This window comes from Oncorhynchus mykiss, chromosome 14 (assembly GCF_057628025.1).
Source record: "Oncorhynchus mykiss isolate SJ-2025 chromosome 14, ASM5762802v1, whole genome shotgun sequence".
Lineage (NCBI taxonomy): Eukaryota > Metazoa > Chordata > Actinopteri > Salmoniformes > Salmonidae > Oncorhynchus > Oncorhynchus mykiss.
This window is the reverse complement of record NC_143035.1, coordinates 10809203-10831496: the sequence shown is the minus strand read 5'-3', so window position 1 is coordinate 10831496 and position 22294 is coordinate 10809203. Positions and strand designations below refer to the sequence as shown.

Here is a 22294-nt window from a genome sequence, read left to right as displayed (position 1 = left end):
CCTTCCATTTCAATATTATCGCTTGCACAGTGCTCCTTGGGATGTTTAAAGCTTGGGAAATCTTTTTGTATCCAAATCCGGCTTTAAACTTCTTCACAACAGTATCTCGGACCTGCCTGGTGTGTTCCTTGTTCTTCATGATGCTCTCTGCGCTTTTAACGGACCTCTGAGACTATCACAGTGCAGGTGCATTTATACGGAGACTTGATTACACACAGGTGGATTGTATTTATCATCATTAGTCATTTAGGTCAACATTGGATCATTCAGAGATCCTCACTGAACTTCTGGAGAGAGTTTGCTGCACTGAAAGTAAAGGGGCTGAATAATTTTGCACGCCCAATTTTTCAGTTTTTGATTTGTTAAAAAAGTTTGAAATATCCAATAAATGTTGTTCCACTTCATGATTGTGTCCCACTTGTTGTTGATTCTTCACAAAAAAATACAGTTTTATATCTTTATGTTTGAAGCCTGAAATGTGGCAAAAGGTCGCAAAGTTCAAGGGGGCCGAATACTTTCGCAAGGCACTGTAGCTCCTCAGACCCAGGCTTGGTCGACAGGATCACTGGACAGAGACTAGTAGTCCCAGCAACTGATGCCAACTGCGTCACAGGATCAAACTAAAAAGTTAGTTAGCTACAAAGAAACTTTCCTATACACTTCAAAAACAACAAATTGAGCTCTCCCTCATTTAGTGTTCAACAGGAAGTGACGTAGGTGTGTACATATATATATATATATATACACACACTGCTCAAAAAAATAAAGGGAACACTTAAAACAACACAATGTAACTCCAAGTCAATCACACTTCTGTGAAATCAAACTTCTGTGAAATCAAACTGTCCACTTAAGAAGCAACACTGATTCACAATAAATGTCACATGCTGTTGTGCAAATGGAATAGACAACAGGTGGAAATTATAGGCAATTAGCAAGACACCCCCAATAAAGGAGTGGTTCTGCAGGTGGTGACTACAGACCACTTCCTATCCTACGTTCCTATGCTTCCTGGCTGATGTTTTGGTCACTTTTGAATCCAGACCTCCATGGGTTGATAAATTTGATTTCCATTGATAATTTTTGTGTGATTTTGTTGTCAGCACATTCAACTATGTAAAGAAAAAAGTATTTAATGAGAATATTTCATTCATTCAGATCTACGATGTGTTATTTTAGTGTTCCCTTTATTTTTTTGAGCAGTATATATATATACACACACACATACACACATATATATATCTATCATACTTTTTATGTTTCTACTTTACCGACACACATTTTCATTATATAGTTCTTAAAAACCCTCTTAACCTGTTATGGCTGCATACCTTTGTTCTCAATTTCCGCCTGAAGACATACCCAAATCTAACTGCCTGTAGCTCAGCCCCAGAGGCAAGGATATGCATATTATTGGTATCATTTGAATGGAAACATTCTGAAGTTTGTGGAAATGTTAATTGAATGTAGGAGAATATAACACAGTAGATCTGGTGGAAGAAAAGAGAAAGAAAGAGCATACGTTTTCTGTTTTTTATTGTTGTAGCATCATCTTTCACATGTACTAGAATAGCCACAGCGTCACATAGGATGCTGGAGATGAGGTATGCAAAGTTTCAGACTATTAACTTCAGGAATGGGTGAGCTACATGACATTTAGCATGAAGTCACCCAGGTGTCCAACACAAGTTGCCCAAATGTACCCAAGTGGCCGAATTGGTGAAATGACCTATAACTATATACAGCAGTGCAAATAACTGTATACAACATATCAAAAAGCAATTCTAACACACACACACAATGTCCAAAAATATTAGAAAATAAGTATAAAACAAAAAAAAAATGTACACCTCTTGGAAGTCCTCATCATAATATTTTGTAGCCTGTGCCATGTCCCATAGCAGTCTCTTTCTGATGTAAAGCAGAGGCAAACTGAACAAGCACAGTCATGCCTGCAGTAATGAACTGTGGCATATGAACACCACTGGGGGCACAGGTAGAGCGGGCAGCTTGGCACCGGGGGCTCCCAGTCGGAGTCGCTATCACTGTGAAAGAAAACATTAAAAATATATTTGTATTGTATGAGCCTACATTGTATGAACCACACATTTATTTTTTTTAATTTATTTTATATATATAATATATATTTATTTTTATATTTCATAAAACGGCATTAGCACTTACCCGTCCAGAAGTACGTCCTGTCCTTGCAGAAACAGCTCCTCAGTTCGTTTGAATCATAACACTCCAAGATTCCTCAAACTAAAAATCTGTCTCACTTTCACTTTTTCACTTTAGAGTTTGACTTCGCTTTACCTTATTTATTCGCCTTGATATCTTCAATGAAATCGTTGAAACTACAACTTTCCGAAATACAGCTGCGCGTAAAAAGCCTTACAGCAACTCCTCTGATCGTCAAGGCGAGAATGGAGTTCCCTGCGCGTGCGATTACAAGCAAGGAATTGTGGTCCAACCCAAACTCATTGGCTATCTACCCAGCTAGATTTCAAGAAGATCAGTGGTCATTGGGCAGAAATATAGTCAATCAATGAGGCTTCGCTAAAATGATTGGTGCGTAAGGTAGTAATTTATCGTTGTCTTCAAATCAGCTCACTTCGGTCAATACTCCGCGCAAAAAAACCAATGACGTTTGGCTGTGTTGCAAACATCCAGAGGAATGCACTGAAACCCACCATGACTAGATAAACTATTGTTTACAGGGGGGAATCACGTCGAATGCTCTGTAAAAAAATTGATAGAGATGGAATTCACGGCACAAATGGTTTACAAAATGTTTCGATTTAGGCTATAAAAATGGATTTTATCAAAGAAAACGGCACTTCATTTGATCAATGGGACACTCAGGAAGAGAAATAAGAGCAAAATATCAGAATGTAAGTCATAATTTTACCTTCAGATGTGAATGTGTAAAAACTGTCATGGCGGAAAATGTTTCTGTTGTTGATTGCTCTTCTCAAACAAAAGCATGGGATTTGTTCTCTGTAATAGCTATTTTAAATTGGAAAACATAGTTTGATTACCAAGATTCTAATCTTTTGAAGGGTATAAGACACTTGCATTTTCAAGAATATTTAATGTTACAGTGTTGTATTTTTAGTTGTCACTCTGAAACTTCCCCTGATGTTTGTCCCTGTACGATCCCTGTATGGGGATCGCAGCCACTCTTTTTAAAAATGTTCATCTAAAATGACGTACCCAAATCTAACCGCCTGTATCTTAGGACCTGAAGCAAGGATATGCATATGCTTTATACCATTTCAAAGGAAACACTTTGAAATTCATGGACATGTGAATGTTGGAGAATATAACACATTAGATCTGGTAAAAGATAATAGATCTGATAAAAGCAAAAAATATGCATTTCCAAAAAATAACATTTTTCATCATCTTTGAAATGGAAGAGAAAGGTCATAATATAATATTGCAGTTTAGGCTAAATTTAGATTTTGGCCACTAGATGGCAGCAGTGTGTGTGCAACGTTTCAGATTGATCCAGTAAAGCATTGCAATACTGGAAAATATTTGGATCAAGTCTACCCAAATGTGCCAAATTGGTCAATTGATACATTTTTTAAATCTGTCATAGACAAACCAGTTTACATGTAAAATCTATAGGTTTACCAAATGTTTAAGTAATCATCAATTAAGAACAGTCAGATTAAGTAATAATAAACTGTCTTAAAAAAATAAAAGTGAATCATATCAAAAATAATGTGCAAAACCATATTGCAACCGGAACATTAAAGTGTAAGAAACTAGAAATCCCATAGGGGGCGAGCGCACTCCACTGTAGATTTTCATATGGGAAATGGTCAAAGTCAGATCACCAAGGGTGAAATTGTAAAAATCAACAAAAAAAAATTAAAAAATGTAATACCTCATAAAAAGTGCTTTTTGTGTCGATTTTTGTGTCAAGTATACATATGTAGAAACCGTATCAACATACATTTGTCTTATTTTATTGAGTTTGTCCATAAGGCCTATGTTTTGTCCCTTTGCCAAATATGATCATAGGAAGTTGGCTTCCATACCCAAAAGTGCATGAACCATGTCCAAATGGCATAAGAAATGTCCAAATGGCATATATACGTATTGAAAGTACCAAATCAGGATGTTATGTCCATTTGCCATATAGAATCATAGGAACTTCAGTTCCAAACCCAAAAGTCAGTGAACCATGTCCAAATGGCATATATACCGACCAAATTATATATATTACTATGTTAAGCCCTGAATCAACCGATAAGGTATATTTGTCATGTTTGATCATAGGAAGTAAGAATTTCTTGTTGATGTTGATTCAGTATGTCCATTTCGCAATAGAAGTCCTTATGGATATACATCGGCAATGGACACTGTCAACTTGCAGAAGAGCATTGACAGTGTGTGTGTGAGAACAGAAACTCACAGAAATCACATAGAGCTCCGAAACCCGTCTTAACAGATTTCGACCTTTAATCCCAGAAAATGGGCATTAACTCAAAGAGCATGAGGCCTCGAGGCCATATTGTTTCTGGGCTAAAAGTACATTTGGCCAAACCTGTGCTCACTGAGTTTCTTCTTCCAAGTCTTTTCCATTTACGAGAACCGGCTGGTACAGAAGAAAAAGGTCCAATAATTAAACATTTATAACGCGGAAACCAAATGTCCGATAGACTTTATTTGATGAATTCCCAGAAGATCGGGCCCTGGGGGATTTTACCATTTTAATAACACCTGCGGACATCGAAACTCATCCCAATATTGGGATGCCCTTGCCCAGTCACGCGAAATTCATAGATTAGGGCCTAATTAATTAATTTCAATTGACTGATTTCCTAATAAGAAATGTAACTCAGTAAAATTGTTGCATGTTCCATTTTATATTTTTGTTCAGTATATCTTGGAGATCTACGGGAAGCACTGACCCAACCGATCCACAGACGATGCAATCTCTATTGCACTCCACACTGCTCTTTTCCCACACGGACAAAAGGAACACCTTTGTGAGAATGCTATTCATTGACTACAGCTCAGCGTTCAACACCATAGTGTCCTCAAAGCTCATCAACAAGCCAAGGACCCTGGGACTAAACACTTCCCTCTGCAACTGGATCCTGGACTTCCTGACGGGCCGCCCCCAGGTGGTAAGTGTAGGTAACAACACATCCACCACGCTGATCCTCAACACAGGTGCCCCTCAGGGGTGCGTGCTCACAGTCCCCTCTTGTACTCCCCGTTCACTCATGACAGCACGGCCAGGCACGACTCCATCATTAAGTTTGCCGATGACACAACAGTAGTAGGCCTAATCACCGTCAACGACGAGACAGCCTATAGGGAGGAGGTCAGAGACCTGGCCGTGTGGTGCCAGGACAACAACCTCTCCCTCAATGTGATCAAGACAAAGGAGAGGATTGTGGACTACATGAAAGAGAGGCCCGAGCACGCCCCCATTCTCCTCGAGGGGGCTGTAGTGGAGCAATTTGAGAGATTCAAGTTCCTTGGTGTCCACATCACCAATAAACTAACATGGTCCAAGCACACCAAGACAGTCGTGAAGAGGGCACAACAAAACCTGTTCCCCTCAGGAGAGGCAAAAGATTTGGCATGGGTCCTCAGATCCTCAAAAGGTTCTACAGCTGCACCATCGAGAGCATCCTGATTGGTTGCATCACTGCCTGGTATGGCAACTGCTCGGCCTCCGACCGCAAGGCACTACAGAGGGTGGTGTGGTGCGTATGGCCCAGTACTTCACTGGGGCCAAGCTTCCTGCCACTCAGGACCTCTACACCAGGTGGTGTCAGAGTAAGGCCCTAAAAATTGTCAAAGACTTCAGCCACCCTAGTCATAGACTGCTCTCTCTGCTACCGCATGGCAAGGGGTACCGGAGTGCCAAGTCTAGGTCCAAGCGGCTTCTAAACAGCTTCTACCCACAAACCATAAGACTCCTGAACACCTAATCAAATGGCTAGCCAGACTATATGCATTGCCCCCCTCCACCCCCTCTTTTACACCGCTGCTACCCTCCGTTGTTATCATCTATGCAGTCACTTTAATAACTCTACCTACATGTAAATATTACCTTAACAAACCAGTGCCCCCGCACATTGACTCTGTACTGGTACCCCCTTGTATATAGTCTCACTATTGTTATTTTACTGCTGCTCTTTAATTACTTGTTACTTTTATTTCTGATTCTTATCTGTATATTTTAAACTGCATTGTTGGTTAGGGGCTCATAAGTAAGCATTTCACTGTAAGGTCTACACCTTTTGTATTCGGCGCATGTGACTAATAAAATGTGATTGGATTTGATTTCTTGGACTTCATGGTATAGTTTCTGCTCTGACATGCACTGTCAACTGTGGGACCTTATATAGAAAGGTGTGTTTCTTTCCCCATTTCGTTGCGTTTGCGTACGCTTAATAAATGTTTTGCAACAGAATCGTCAGAATGAATACACCCCTGATCACCCGCACACATAGTTCATTTACATAGCAGCCACATACAGCATAATCACTTTGGTCGTTGTGTAATTCCTTCTCACATCGCAATTCCTGCTCTCCTCCTCTCACCTTTTCCCTTGGCTCTTTGGACTTCAGTGGACAACATCAGTTGTGACCAGGCAAAACAACCTTTCCAAGCCAAACCTTCATATCATAACTGAGTCAGGTTGTTGAGTCGGCTAAATTAGCTAGCAAAGTACTGTAAGTGAAAGGTTAACTAAGAATAAAAAAATACAACAAAATATAGCTAGCTCTTTCTCTCTATGCTGCTTGTCCATATTTTTTGAAAACATTAATTTGTTCAAAACTTTTCAACTATAGTCTTTCTCTCTCATTGAGTCAACTACCCACCACACTTTATGCACTGCAGTGCTAGCTAGCTGTAGCTTATGCTTTCATTCTCTGATTCTTTGATTGGATGGACAACATATCAGTTCATGCTGAAAGAGCTCTGATAGGCTGGAGGCCGTCCTCCGGCCGTTATAATTACTGTGTAAGTCTATGGAAGGGGATGAGAACCATGAGCCTCCTAGGTTTGTATTGAAGTCAATGTAGCCAGAAGAGGCTGTTGAGGCTACTGTAGACCTTAATTGCAAAACAGTGGGTTTTAATCAGTTATTTGGTGACGTGAATATACTTTTGTAATGTTTCACTATTTACATTGGTCCTCCCCTTCCTCCTCTGAGGAACCTACACTGCTTTCTACCAAAATTTTCAGTGGTTATTTTTCAGAGCTTGTCTATAAATATTACTGTCAGTGACCATGTGATTTGATTGCAACCACTTGTAATGTAAGGACTGGGTGACATTGTTATCAGCAGCCCACTGATGAGCACATGGTGTTACCATTGCTGAACTGACTACTGATGTGGTGTCTGTCTTCATCTATCACTCCCAGACAACAACTACTTTCTCTCTCACTCTCTCTGCGCATCACTCACTCTCTATCTCTCCCAGACAACCGCTACTTTCTCTCTCTCCCCCCTCTCTCCTCACTTGACACCAATGTAGCAAATGGTGTAAAAAGCAAACACCCTACGCATCGCGCCAATAGGCTTAACCACTTGGTGAGAATTGTAACGTGGCTCATATAAGTGAGGATTGCTACAGTATTTTGTGCATTATGTGAGATGTATAGAGTATTTGTAAAGGCATACAACTGGTATCCGGTTTACATATTTTTGTATTGTGTACAGTTTGACTGATAAAGTGAAGCGGGCCTTTCTCTAAGTTTCTCACCTCCTCCGCATCCTCAGCACTGGCCTTCTTCACACCGTTCTGTGTTGTGTTCAGTTGCAGGGTCACCTTGTAACATTCTTGGATATCTGCAAGGAATTAAGTAAACAACAAGTCATAGAAATAAAGTCCATGGTCCCCCGGGATATGAGTACTTGAATGACAATCCACAAAAATATCCCATAGATAATGTATCATTAAAACACTGAATGTTGCTTGTTTTCTTCAGTGTGCATCTGTTCACTACTATGCAGTTAAGTTTTCTAAATGTTGTTGTATGACTCAAATCCTGACTGGAGAGTTGATCATTAAGTCAATGTCCAAACAGCCCCAACTTCAATAACAAGTTATCCTTTGTATGGTCTAATAGAGATCAGCACACTGCCTCCTATGTAAATGAGTTTAGCCTAAATTAGATGAGGTAGATTTCTCTACAAATACCCCATCTGAACGAAGGGCATAGAACACATATGTCAGAGTCAAGGCCCGCGGGCCACATCCGGCCCGCAAGAAGGTTTTTTACGGCCCCTGGGATGATCTTGATTTATTATTAGAACCGGCCCGCAGCAAGCCGGCAGCCCGCAGATCTTTTACACGCACCAATACTACATTTCCCACAATGCAAAGGTGACGCACCAAGCAGTAGGCTGCTTCATTTCAATATTTATTGGCACAGCAGTCGTCAGCATCACAGTAAAATTAACTTTCAGATACCCATCAAAAATGGCAAAACGGAAGGTGGATACTGAGAACCGGGGGTTTCAAACAAGGTGGGAGTCGGAGTATATGTTCACGAAGGTAGCTGGAAAACCTGTGTGTCTTCTGTGTGGAGAAAGTGTGGCGGTACTGAAAGAGTATAATCTGAGACGACATTATGAAACGAAACACGCGGACAAAAACAAGAATATGGACATGGAACAAAGGCTACAAAAGGCAGAGGAATTAAAACGAGGCCTCAAATCTCGACAGGCTCTGTTCAAAAAAGCCAAATCACAAGGCCAGGCTGCTGTCAAGGCCAGTTTTATTTTGGCAGAAGAGATCGCTAAATCAGCCCGGCCATTTACGGAGGGGGATTTCATCAAAAACTGCATGATTAAAGTTTGTGACGAAGTTTGCCCAGAAAAAAGGCAACTCTTTTTAAATGTGAGTCTGAGCAGAAACACCATTGCCGAGAGAGTAGACCAGTTGTCCATCAATCTAAAAGAGCAGCTTGTGAAAAAGGGAAAAGATTTTATTGCATATTCCTTGGCTGTGGATGAGAGCACCGACATTTCTGACATTGCCCAGTTGTCAATTTTCATCCGCGGAGTGGACTCCAACCTAAGCGTGACAGAGGAGTTTTTGGCTTTACGTCCTATGCATGGCACAACTACGGGGCATGATTTGTATGAAGAGGTGTCAAGATGTGTAAATGAGATGGAGCTGCCTTGGGAAAAACTCGTGGGTTTGACAACCGACGGAGCACCTGCGATGTGTGGACACAGGAGCGGACTGGTGGCGAAGATACGGGAAAAGATGCAAGAGGAAAACGCGACAGGTGAGCTGACAGCTTATCATTGTATCATACACCAGGAAGCGTTGTGCGGTAAAGCCTTGAAAATGGAGCATGTAATGAGCATCATCACGCGCACAGTTAACTTTATCAGAGCCAAAGGTTTGAATCACCGCCAGTTCAAGGCATTTCTGACGGAGTTAGAAACGGAGCATGGTGATTTGCCTTATCACACAGAGGTGCGATGGCTAAGCCAGGGAAAGGTGCTTCAAAGATGTTTCGAGCTTCGTGAGGAGATTTGTCTGTTCTTGGACAGCAAAGGGAAAGACACAACACAACTCCGAGACGAAATGTTTCTGTGTGAAATGGCTTTTCTGTGTGACATTACGAGTCATCTGAATGCAATAAACTTGCAGCTGCAGGGTCGGGATCGTGTCATCTCTGATATGTACAGTACAGTGAAGGCATTTAAAACCAAACTGACTCTGTGGGAGACGCAGATGCGGAAAGAAAATTTGAGCCACTTTCCCAGCTGCCAGACCATGAAAGAGAAGCTCTCTACCAGTGCGTTCCCGAGCACACAGTTGGCTGATAAAATAGGTATGCTTGCCGCTGACTTTCGACGCCGATTTGCTGACTTTGAAGCACAAAAAAGCAGGTTGGAACTGCTCGGTAACCCATTTGCTGTTGACGTGGAAAGCTCACCACCAAACCTCCAAATGGAGTTGATTGACCTCCAATGCAATGATGCACTGAGGGCAAAATATGCGGCAGTGGGTGCTGCGGAGTTCGCCCGTTTCCTCCCCGGCACAATGCCCCAGCTGCGCATCCAGGCTGCTCAAACGTTGTCTATGTTTGGCAGCACATACCTGTGTGAACAACTGTTTTCTTTGATGAACCTGAACAAAACATCACACAGAAGTCGACTTACTGCTGAACACCTCCACTCAATTCTGAGGATTTCTTCAGCTCAGAGCCTTACCCCGAACATTGATGAACTTGTGGAAAAGATGGGACACCACCAAGTATCACCCTCAACCTCAAACAAGTGAACATTACTGTGCAATCACATATTTAGAGTTTTTACTCAGTTCAAGTTTAAAAGTTAAAATTTAATATTTGTTTTCACTGCATGTTACTTCTCCTTAAACAAAGTGTTGTTTTTGATTAATAGATTTTTGCACTTTATTTTTTTGTATTTCAATCCAATTATATTTTAAAAATATTTCAGTTGAGTGGATGATAGAAAATTGCTATTATTGTTTTTTCTTTGAAGTAAATTTAGCCCACTTTTGCTAAAATAGAAAATATAGTCTACTGATGGTGCCTTGAATACCGGTTTCTTTCATTTAATGTTCATGTTATGGGGATATTTATATAAAGGAAATTTGTCTTTTGTGTCTGTTGAAAATTAAAGATTACTGACAGAGCCATAAGAAAATATTGCTTTATTTATCTGATCATATTGTAATATATTTGTTAGGTTTTCAGTAGGTTCAATTAGGTTCACTAGACTATATGCGTCATTTAAAAATTTTTCAATGAACATTCGAACAGTCCGGCCCTCGTCTTGTAGCTGATTTTTTTATTTGGCCCTCCGTCCATTTGACTTTGACACCCCTGGCATAGAATGAAGATGATGGACTGTCTGTCTATGGCCTATAACTACAGTGCCTTCAGAAAATACTCATACCCCAGCACTTTTCAAATGTTGTTGTGTTACAGCTTGAATTTAAAATGGATTAAATATAGCATGGTGAAGTTAATAATTACACTTTTGATGGTGTATCAATACATCCAGTCGCTACAAAGATACAGGCTCCTTCCTAACTCAGTTGCCGGAGAGGAAGGAAACTGCTCAGGGATTTTTCACCATGAAGCCAATGGTGACTTTAAAACAGTTTAGTTTTTTCCTATCACAGTCAACTCTAAGGAAGGATCAACAAAATACTAACCTAATTGACTGAGTGAAAAGAAGGAAGCCTGTACAGATTAAAAATATTCCAAAACATGCATCCTGTTTGCAACAAGGCACTAAAAGCAATGCTAACAAATGTGGCAAAGCAATTCATTTGTTTGTCCTAAATACAGAATGTTATGTTTGGGGCAAATCCAATAAAACACATTACTGAGTACCATTTGCCATATTTTCACACCTAGCAGTGACTGCATCATGTTATGGGTATGCTTGTAATCATTAAGGACTGGGGAGTTTTTCAGGATAACAAAAAGTATGGAATGGAGCTAAGCACAGGCAAAATCCTACAGAAAAACCTGGTTCAGTCTGCTTTACACCATAGAGACGAATTCACCTTTCAGTAGGACAATAAGCTAAAACACAAGGCCAAGTCTACACTGGAGTTGCTTACCAAGAAGACAGTGAATGTTCCTGAGTGGCCCGAGTTACAGTTGTGACTTAAATCTACTTGAAAATCTATGGCACCACCTGAAAATGGTTATCTAGCAATGATCAACAACAAGTTTTACAGATCTTGAAGAATTTTCAAAAGAATAATAGGCAAATGTTGCACACCCAGGTGTGGAAAGATCTTAGAGACTTACCCAGAAAGACTCACAGCTGTAATCGCTGCCAAAGGTGCTTCTACAAAGTATTGACTCAGGGGTGTGAATACTTATGTAAATTTAATATTTCTGTATTTCATTTTCAATACATTTGCAAAACTTTCTAAAAATATTTTCAAAATATTTAATACATTTTGAATTCAGGCTGTAACACAACAAAATGCGGAATAAGTCAAGGGGTAAGAATACTTTCTGAAGGCACTGTAGGTGTTAGATCACATGGTCTGGAAACACTACTGGCTTTACCTCTATAACATAAGAGAAGGATGAGTCCAAGTTCTCTGTCAGTCCATCACCACTAGGCCATGCTGTTTTCCCACTGTGGCCAGCTCTATACCACCGTGGCCAGCTCTGCCAGCTCTCATCCTCCCAAATCCTGCTCACTCCCCTACAATTACCTCCGGCCCATCGCCTTCCCTTTCTCAACTCATCCTCCTTCTTTAATTGAGTTTCTTAAACACTGATCCCCCATCCCGCTCCCCTTCTTGTCTCCCTTCATTACATCTCAGGTCATTAAAGAGATTCTCCAGTACTTTTGTATACTTTTTAGCCAGTAGTTGAAAGTAGCGCTCACAAGCGTCCCCGAAAATTACATACTACGTCACATATGTGCACCATGTAATTGCTCTCTCGCTCTCGCTCTGCTGTTTGTGCATCTTGCTAGCTGTCACTCAAATGGTGAGGGACTGAAGCTCATTGGCTAGAACTCGAATTGCTAAGGGGCTGGCCCACATGGGGGAAAATGTAGGGTAAATGTCGCAGCACAGATTCCATAAAAATTGTCACTTTCAAACTAGAGATTTCGTGGCTAAGACAGTAATTCTGCTCATAGATTATGCATGTATTAACCACACATTGACACATCCAGCCCAATGCAGGAGGTTTAAAAAAATACTTAGTAGTCGACAATGTTCCGGAGCATGTCTTTAAGCTGCTGTGTCTTGTGGTCACCTATTGACTGGCAGCCACTTGATGAGAATACAGGGAGACATTGATGCTGATGCTGACACTGGCCCTCTTGCTGAACTATAGACATAAAGAGGTCGCTGTTCTCTTAAGAGCTCGGCTATGCTACAACTTTCTTAGGTTCAATGTCAGGACACAGTGATGGAAACAAATGTGTAGAAAGATCATCATGTACTTGAAATGTATAATTGTGTGTACAAATATCTGTGTGAAGGAGTGAAGGCACTGTATGTACCGGTATGTCCTCGGTGAGTGTGTGTGTATGTGGTCGGTGTATCCCAACAGGGTGGAGTGGGAACAAATGTAGAAGAAGGGGGCATGTGACTCATCACTGTATAAGAGTGTCTGAGCGTGTAGGAGTGGAGCCGTCTGTAGGCAGAGCGTTTTGCAGCCCAGCTGGTTAGAGGCCCGCACACACACATACACAATTACATAGTCCTGTGATTTTACAATGTAGTATTTGGCTTTGTTATAAGAATTACCTTACAAAAAATGTAGAATGACATTTTCAGATGTGAAAGAGCTTAAATTTCACACAAAACTGTATTTTCACATGTATTCAATTTATAATTCACATGTTAACACCACATTTTCACATGTGAGGAGAATAACTTGTTTTCACCTCACATTTGAATTTCAGTTTCACATGTTAAAAATGTGTAAATGGGATATGCAGCTTCACATTAAAAATATTCACGTGAAAATCTCACTTTAACAAGTTGGAATTGCATTTTCACATGTGAAAATCATTTGAAGTTTCTTATGTAAACAAACTCCACATTTGAAAATCTCACTTTCGCATGTGGAATTTCAAGTTCACATGTGAAAATCAATTGCACGAAAATTGAATTTTGGGCGACTAGGAGCGTTTGCTTAGATGGTTGGGGGTGGCAGGTAGCCTGGCGGTTGGGAGCGTTGGGCCAGTAGCCGAGAGGTCTACACATGTGAAAAGATGGTGTTAACATGTTGCAGAAACAATGTTTTCACTGGTGGAATAAGGGTGACCACATCTAAAAATCTAAAATGCCGGATAAGGGTGCGATTTTGCGCGACATTCACGGAACAGTGGACAGAATAAATGTTTTGGGGGCAGGATAATGGATCATGTTCAAATGGCAATGGCATAGTTCTGCTGTACGAAGGCCTGTTAAACATATTTTATAGAGTAATAGTATTATTATATGGTGCAATCCTTTAGTGAGTGAGTTACTTTTGTGCCATTAATATCAAGCAAATCTTCTGAAGTCAAGAACAACATTTGTAGTATTGCAAACAAAAATAATGATATTTAAAGCAAACCATCAACCCAAAAGTATTGATAACAAAACAAAATATTGCACGGAAATAATTTTGAAATGTGAGAACAAATGATAACATGATTAAATACAAGTCTCCCTCTTTAGTTATGTTACCCTGGCCTTTGCATTCAATGCAACTTTTGGCACATTCATTCCAGCTATATAGCACCCTGTATCCCACTGCTGGTTTGCCTCTGAAGCTAAGCAAGGTCGGTCCTCGCTGGTCATGAAGGATTTTTTTCCTTCATGATTGAAAAGTGAAAAATTAACATGTGAAACTTCTGAAAACCACATTTGAAAACCACATGTCCACTTATCGAAACATAAAAATAAAAAAAATGTTGAATCGTGATATTTTTCATGTGATTTGTTTACACGTGTGTTGTGTTCACACATGACTTTTTCATGTATTTTTTTGTAAAGGTTGTATAAACAATGCAAACATAACTTGTCCTGATTACTTGTCCAAAGTCATTGAGAGAAAATTACTGCATAAGTATTATCATACTTGTGTAAATTGTTAAATTTATGTGAAATTACTGTGTGTGTGTGTGTGTGTGTGTGTGTGTGTGTGTTTTATAGGAAGTAAGGAATACACCGACGTTAGACCCCCCTCTATTTGCAGCAGACCTATTCAAGTGTACTGGAGTCCTCTTTCCACTCATAGCCCGTTCTGGATGAATAAGCCCAAAAATAATTTGCCCCAGAGTGTTTTCCATGGGATGACAATAAGCGACAGACAGACACTCCGCTCACTACAATCTACATTCAGCAAAAATTGGGTCCAAATGAAAGCCCCCCCCCCCCCCCATAATCTCCTGTTCCACCATTTGTGTTGTGTGTGGGTATGCCCAACTTCCAGCATGTTTGCATGTTGGGGAACAAAGATATGAGTCCTCAGTCAAGGCAAACTTTGTTCATGATTGTGCAACCATGCAGACATCCAATCAAGTGCTCAGCTCTCCAACTTCCTACAGTGCATTCCAGGCAAGGGGACTCCCATTCATTCACACATCAAATACTGTTCAAGGCTGCTCACAACTGAACTCATGAACACTTTTTGCACCAGTCATGCCTGTTGTCATTCACGATCACCATACCTTCTTTAACATTGTGCAAATGCTGTTAATTTACAAATGTTCCCACTGTGGCAGAGCATACCAGTAGCAATACAATTGCAACAACACAAATACAGCCAGTGCAAAAATACCCCCACCACTACAAGCCCTTCTACCTATTTTCAAATAGGTACTGTACAAAAGGTACAGTAGCGACAGTAGCAACACAAAAATCCCAAACTTCCCCAGTTCACACGAATCCCAGCTATTAATGCAAACAACAGAGAGCATCTGGGAGGCTAATGCGATGAGTTACCCCGTATTCCCATTAGCTGTGGAAACGTTCAGCACCTCCCCTGTGCCTAGGCTGATGATTAAAACCACATGTTGAGTAGAGAATCCCGCCTCGTTTGACCCTGCTCTGCCCCTGCACCTGAGACACTCTCTCACACAGACTCTCTCGGCTATATCCTCAGGCTGAACTCAGATCAGTCACGCAGGCCAGGAGAAACAGGGGGTGAGGATGACACGGCATGGCAGCCATGAGCTGTTTGTTTTTACATCTACAGAACTCTACTCTACCATACCTCCAGCCCCAGCCTTTTGCTGCACATTCCTGCCCTGGGATCCAGACTCTTCCTTATGGAATGCTTGGAACCCTGATCCCCTTCACTGCAGCCCAACCTACTCTTTAGTATATCAGACCTAAACTGTTGGGATAGTCATACACCCCCCTATGTATTTATTTGGACAGGGAAGCTAAAACTTATAATTTGGCGATATACTCCAGCATTTTGGATTTCAGATCAAATGTTTTACATGACAGTCGGGCGCTGATGATGTGGATGACAATTAAAGCAGCCCCCTGCACCTCTCTGATTCAGAGAGATTGGGTTAAATATGGTAGGCACATTTCAGCTAAATGCAATCAGTTGTACAACTGACTAGGTACCCCCCTTTCTCTTTCCCTTTACAAAATGTCCCCTTTTAAATGAGTGTAAATTCATACATATCGGTTTAACCATTTAGAAATGAATGCACTTTATTTATCTAGTGCATTCGAAGGTGTCATAAATATTTGTAAAAGTTAGTTTGTGGAATTTCTGTCCTTAAAGCGTTTGAGACAATCAGTTGTGTTGTGACAAGGTAGGGGTGGTATAAAGAAGATAGCCCTATTTGGTAAAAGACCATGTCCATATTATGGCAAGAACAGCACAAATAAGCAAAGAGTGATGACAGTCCATCATTGCTTGAAGACATAAAGGTCAGTCAATATCAAATCAAATGTTATTTGTCACATGCACCGAATAAAACAGGTGTAAACCTTACAGTGAAATGCTTACTTACAAGCCCTTAACCAACAATGCTTTAAGTGTTGAGTAAAAAAATTGAAAATAAAAGTAACAAATAATTAAACAGTAGCAGTAAAATAACAAGCAAAGCTATACACAGGGGGTACCGGTACAGAGTCAATGTGCGGGAGCACCGGTTAGTCGAGGTAATTGAGGTAATATGTACACGTAAGTAGAGTTAAAGTGACTATGCATAAATTATAAACAGAGAGTAGCAGCAGTGTAACAGAGGGGTCTGGGTAGACATTTGATTAGCTGTTCAGGAGTCTTATGGCTTGGGGGTAGAAGCTGTTTAGAAGCCTTTTGGACTTAGACTGGGCGCTCCGGTACCGCTTGCTGTGCGATAGCAGATAGAACAGCCAATGACTAGGGTGGCTGGAGTCTTTGACAATTTTTAGGGCCTTCCTCTGACACTGCCTGGTATAGAAGTCCTGGATGGTACGAAGCTTGGCCCCAGTGATGGCCTGGGCTGTACGCACCACCCTGTGTAGTGCCTTGCGGTCGGAGGCCGAGCAGTTGCCATACCAGGCAGTGATGCAACCAGTCAGGACGCTCTCCGTGGTGCAGCTGTAGAACCTTTTGAGGATCGGAGGAACCATGCCAAATATTTTCAGTCTCCTGAGGGGGAATATGCTTTTTTGTGCTCTCTTCACGACTGTCTTAGTGTGTTTGGAACATGATATTTTGTTGGTGATGTGGACACCAAGGAACTTGAAGCTCTCAACCTGCTCCACTACAGCCCCCTCGATGAGAATGGGGGCGTGCTCGGTCCTCCTTTTCCTGTAGTCCACAATCACTCTTTTGTCTTGATCACGTTTAGGGAGAGGTTGTTGTCCTGGCACCACACAGCCAGGTCTCTGACCTCCTCCCTATTGGGTGTCTCGTATTTGTCGGTGATGAGGGCTACTACTGTTGTGTCATCGGCAAACTTGATGACGGTATTGGAGTTGTGGCAGACCATGCTGTCATGAGTGAACAGAGTACAGGAGGGGACTGAGCACCGTGTTGAGGATCAGCGTGGCGGATGTGTTGTTCCCTACCCTTACCACCTGGGGGCGGCCCGTCAGGAAGTCCAGAATCCAGTTACAGAGGGAGGTGTTTAGTCCCAGGGGCCTTAGATTAGTGATGAGCTTTGAGGGCACTATGGTGTTGAATGCTGAGCTGTAGTCAATGAATAGTATTCTCACATAGGTGTTCCTTTTGTCCAGGTGGGAAAGAGCCGTGTTGAGTGCAATAGAGATTGCATAATTTGTGGTCTTTTGGGACAGTATGCAAATTGGAGTGGGTCTAGGGTTTCTGGGATAATGGAACATTATCTGAACATTTCAAAAACTCGTGCAGACGCAAATACCATCAAGCACTATGATGAAAATGGCTCTCATGGGCACCGCCACAGGAAAGGAAGACCCAGAGTTACCTCTGCTGCAGAGGACAAGTTCAATTAGAGTTAACTGCACCTCAGATTGCAGCCCACATAAGTGCTTCATAGAGTTCAAGTAACAGACACATCCCAACATCAACTGTTCAAAGGAGACTGTGTGAATCAGGCCTTCATGGTTGAATTGCTGCAAAGAAACTACTACTAAAGGACACCAATAAGAAGAAGAGACTTGCTTGGACCAAGAAACATGAGCAATGGACAATAGACCGGTGGAAATCTGTCCTTTGGTCTGACGAGTCCAAATTTAAAATGTTTGGTCCCAATGGCTGTGTGTTTGTGAGACGCTGAGTAGGTAAACTGATGATCTCCGCATGTGTGGTTCCCACCGTGAAGCATGGAGGAGGAAGTGTGATCGTTTGGGGGTGATTTGCTGATGACACTGTCAGTGATTTATTTAGAATTCAAGGCACACTTAACCAGCATGGCTACCATTGCATTCTGCAGAGATACGCCATCCCATCTGGTTTGCCCTTAGGCCAGACAAAATTGATTCACTTTTAAACAGATTTTTCCCCCAGAAAAGTGAGGCGAGCGAGAAAAAAAAGAAGAAAAAAAAAGTCATGAATTGGATAAGGAATAACAGTACTACCACAGTGTGCTAAGCACTTGTGCAGGCTCTAGGCCTAACGTGAGCTTCAAGAGTTATATTATTCCATTCTAAAACCTACACTATTCTTCTTTAAAATAATGCAGATGTTACAATGTTGTTATAACCATGAGAAATTCAACACAATGGGAGGTATAACTTGTGACAGGTTCTTTATTCCTGTTAAAAAAGTGCAATCCAATCTCGTAATTCAATGTGATGTATATATAGGGTAATACAGTTGACTATTTAAAACAAATTCTAATTCAAGAATGATTGACAATAAATAATTGTAATAAAATTAAAATGTTGTATAATAATGAGTTCATTACCTGAGGATCTAAATGACGCCAAAGGAGATGGCTGGCTTTTTACGAGCTCTTAACCAATTCTGCTATTGTATGTGTTTTTTCACGGTATTTGAAACTTATTTTGTACATAATGTTCTGCCACCGTCTCTTATGACTGAAAAGAGATTCTGGATATCAGGACAGCGATTACTCACCTCGTACTGGATGAAGATTTTTTCTTTAACGAGTCGGACACCAAGGATTTTCTTCAGACACCCGACAAGGCCAACATCCCAGTCATTCGCATGAGAAAGAGACAGAGATATCAGGGACATAGGTCGGAGTGCCTTGTAAGGATTCGACGGCGAGTGGGTAATCTGCCTCTACCATCAGTCCTATTAGCCAACGTACAATCATTGGATAATAAAATAGACGAGCTAAAATCTTAAGTGTCAACGAGTCGTGGCTGAACGATGACAGGGATAAAATACAGCTGCCGGGGTTTACGCTGCACCGGCAAGATAGAACAGCTGCCTCCGGTAAGAAAAGTGTGGCAGTCTGTGTATATTCATAAACAACAGCTGGTGCACAAAATCTAACATTAAGGAAGTCTCAAGGTTTGCTCGCCTGAGGTAGAGTATCTCATGATAAGGTGTAGACCACACTATTTACTGTCTATTTACCACCACAAACCGATGCTGGCACTAAGTCCGCACTCAATGAGCTATATAAGGTAATAAGCAAACAGGAAAACGCTCATCCAGGAGGCGGTGCACCTAGTGGCCGGGGACTTTAATGCAGGGAAACTTAAATCCGTTTAACCTAATTTCTACCAGCATGTTAAATGTGTAACCAGAGAAAAAACATTTAAAAATTTAAAAAATAGACCACCTTTACTCCACACACAGAGAGGTGTACAAAGCTCTCCCTCGCCCTCCATTTGGCAAATCTGACCATAATTCCTTCCTGCTGATTCCTGCTTACAAGCAAAAACTAAAGCAGGAGGAAGTAGTCAGATGACGCAGATACTAAGCTACAGGACTGTTTTGCTAGCACAGACTGGAAAATGTTCCGCGATTCTTCCGATGGCATTGAGGAATACACCACATCAGTCACAGGCTTCATCAATAAGTACATCGATGACATCATCCCCGCAGTAACCGTATGTACATACCCCAACCAGAAGCCATGGATTACAACCAACATCCGCACTGCGCTAAAGGGTAGAGCTTCTGCTTTCAAGGAACGGGACTCTAACCAGGAAGCTTATAAGAAATCCTGCTATGCTCTCAGATGAACCATCAAACAGACAAAGCATCAATACAGGACTAAGATCGAATCGTATTACAATCATATTACTCGCCAGATGTGGCAGGGCTTGCAAACCATTACAGACTACAAAGGGAAGCACAGCCGCGAGCTGCCCAGTGACACAAGCATACCAGACGAGCTAAATTACTTCTATGCTCACAAGCAACACTGAAGCATGCATGAGAGCATCAGCTGTTCCGGATGACTGTGTGAATACGCTCTCCATAGCCGATGTGAGTAAGTATTTTAAACAGATCAACATTCACAAGGCCGCAGGGCCAGACAGACTACCAGGACGTGTACTCCGAGCATGCGCTGACCAACTGGCAGGTGTGTTCACTGACATTTATCAACCTGTCCCTGACTGAGTCTGTAATACCAACATGTTTCAAGCAGAGCACCATAGTCCCTGTACCCAGGAACACTAAGGTAACCTGCCTAAATGACTACCGACCTGTAGCACTCACATCTGTAGCCATGAATTGCTTTGAAACGCTGGTCATGGCTCACATCAACACCATTATCCCAGAAACCCTAGACCCGCTCCAGTTTGCATACCGACCCAACAGATTCACAGATTATGCAATCTCTATTGCACTCCACACTTACCTTTCCCACCTGGACAAAAGGAACACCTCCATGAGAATGATATTCATTGACCCCCTGTATATACATTTTTTATTTCACCACGTAGGATAATTGAGATCAAGTTCTCATTTACAACTGCGACCTTGCCAAGATAAAGCAAAGCAGTTCGACACAAACAACAACACAGAGTTACACACGGAATAAACAAACATACAGTCAATAACAGTAGGAAAAAAAGTATATATACAGTGTGTGCAAATGACTTAAGATAAGGGAGGTAAGGCAATAAAATAGGCCATAGTGGCGAGGTAATTACAATATAGCAATTAAACACTGGAGTGATAGATGTGCAGAAGATGAATGTGCAAGTAAAGATACTGGGGTGCAAAGGAGCAAAATAAATACATTGTGGGGATGAGGTAGTTTGATGGGCTATGTAAAGGTGCAATGATCTGTGAGCTGCTCTGACAGCTGGTGCTTGAAGTTAGTGAGGGAGATACAGTGGGGCAAAAAAGTTTTTAGTCAGCCACCAATTGTGCAAGTTCTCCCACTTAAAAATATGAGAGAGGCCTGTAATTTTCATCATAGGTACACTTCAATTATAACAGACAAAATGAGAAGAAAAGATATCCAGAAAATCACATTGTAGGATTTTTTATGAATTTATTTGCAAATTATGGTGGAAAATAAGTATTTGGTCAATAACAAAATTTTATCTCAATACTTTGTTATATACCCTTTTTTGGCAATGACAGAGGTCAAACATTTTCTGTAAGTCTTCAGAAGGTTTTCACACACTGTTGCTGGTATTTTGGCCCATTCCTCCATGCAGATCTCCTCTAGAGCAGTGATGTTTTGGGGCTGTTGCTGGGCAACACGGACTTTCAACTCCAAAGATTTTCTATGGGGTTGAGATCTGGAGACTAACAAAGCCTGGAGACTGGCTAGGCCACTCCAGGACCTTGATATGCTTCTTACGAAGCCCCTCCTTCGTTGCCCGGGCGGTGTGTTTGGGATCATTGTCATGCTGAAAGACCCAGCCACGTTTCATCTTCAATGCCCTTGCTGATGGAAGGAGGTTTTCACTCAAAATCTCACGATACATGGCCCCATTCATTCTTTCCTTTACACAGATCAGTCGTCCTGGTCCCTTTGCAGAAAAACTGCCCCAAAGCATGATGTTTCCACCCCCATGCTTCACAGTAGGTATGGTGTTCCTTGGATGCAACTCAGCATTCTTTGTCCTCCAAACACGACGAGTTGAGTTTTTACCAAAAAGTTATATTTTGGTTTCATCTGACCATATGACATTTTCCCAATCTTCTTCTAGATCATCCAAATGCTCTCTAGCAAACTTCAGACGGGCCTGGACATGTACTGACTTAAGCAGGGGGACACGTCTGACACTGCATTATTTGGGTCCATGGCGGCGTAGTGTGTTATTGATGGTAGGCTTTGTTACTTTGGTCCCAGCTCTCTGCAGGTCATTCACTAGGTCCCCCCGTGTGGTTCTGGGATTTTTGCTCACCGTTCTTGTGATCATTTTGATCCCACGGGGTGAGATCTTGCGTGGAGCCCCAGATC

General features: G+C 41.5%; 1 protein-coding gene across 4 annotated transcripts in view; it reads right to left on the bottom strand.

The window, feature by feature from the left end:
• Window positions 1-22294, bottom strand: part of LOC110488767 (discs, large homolog 3 (Drosophila)) — a 143819-nt gene that overhangs the window by 116241 nt on the left and 5284 nt on the right. For all 4 annotated transcript variants that reach the window (XM_090198345.1, XM_090198347.1, XM_090198348.1 and 1 more), the window contains exon 3: window positions 7749-7834. In XM_090198345.1, coding sequence (XP_090054471.1) covers window positions 7749-7834 — 86 coding nt within the window. The remainder of the gene's footprint in view (window positions 1-7748; window positions 7835-22294) is intronic.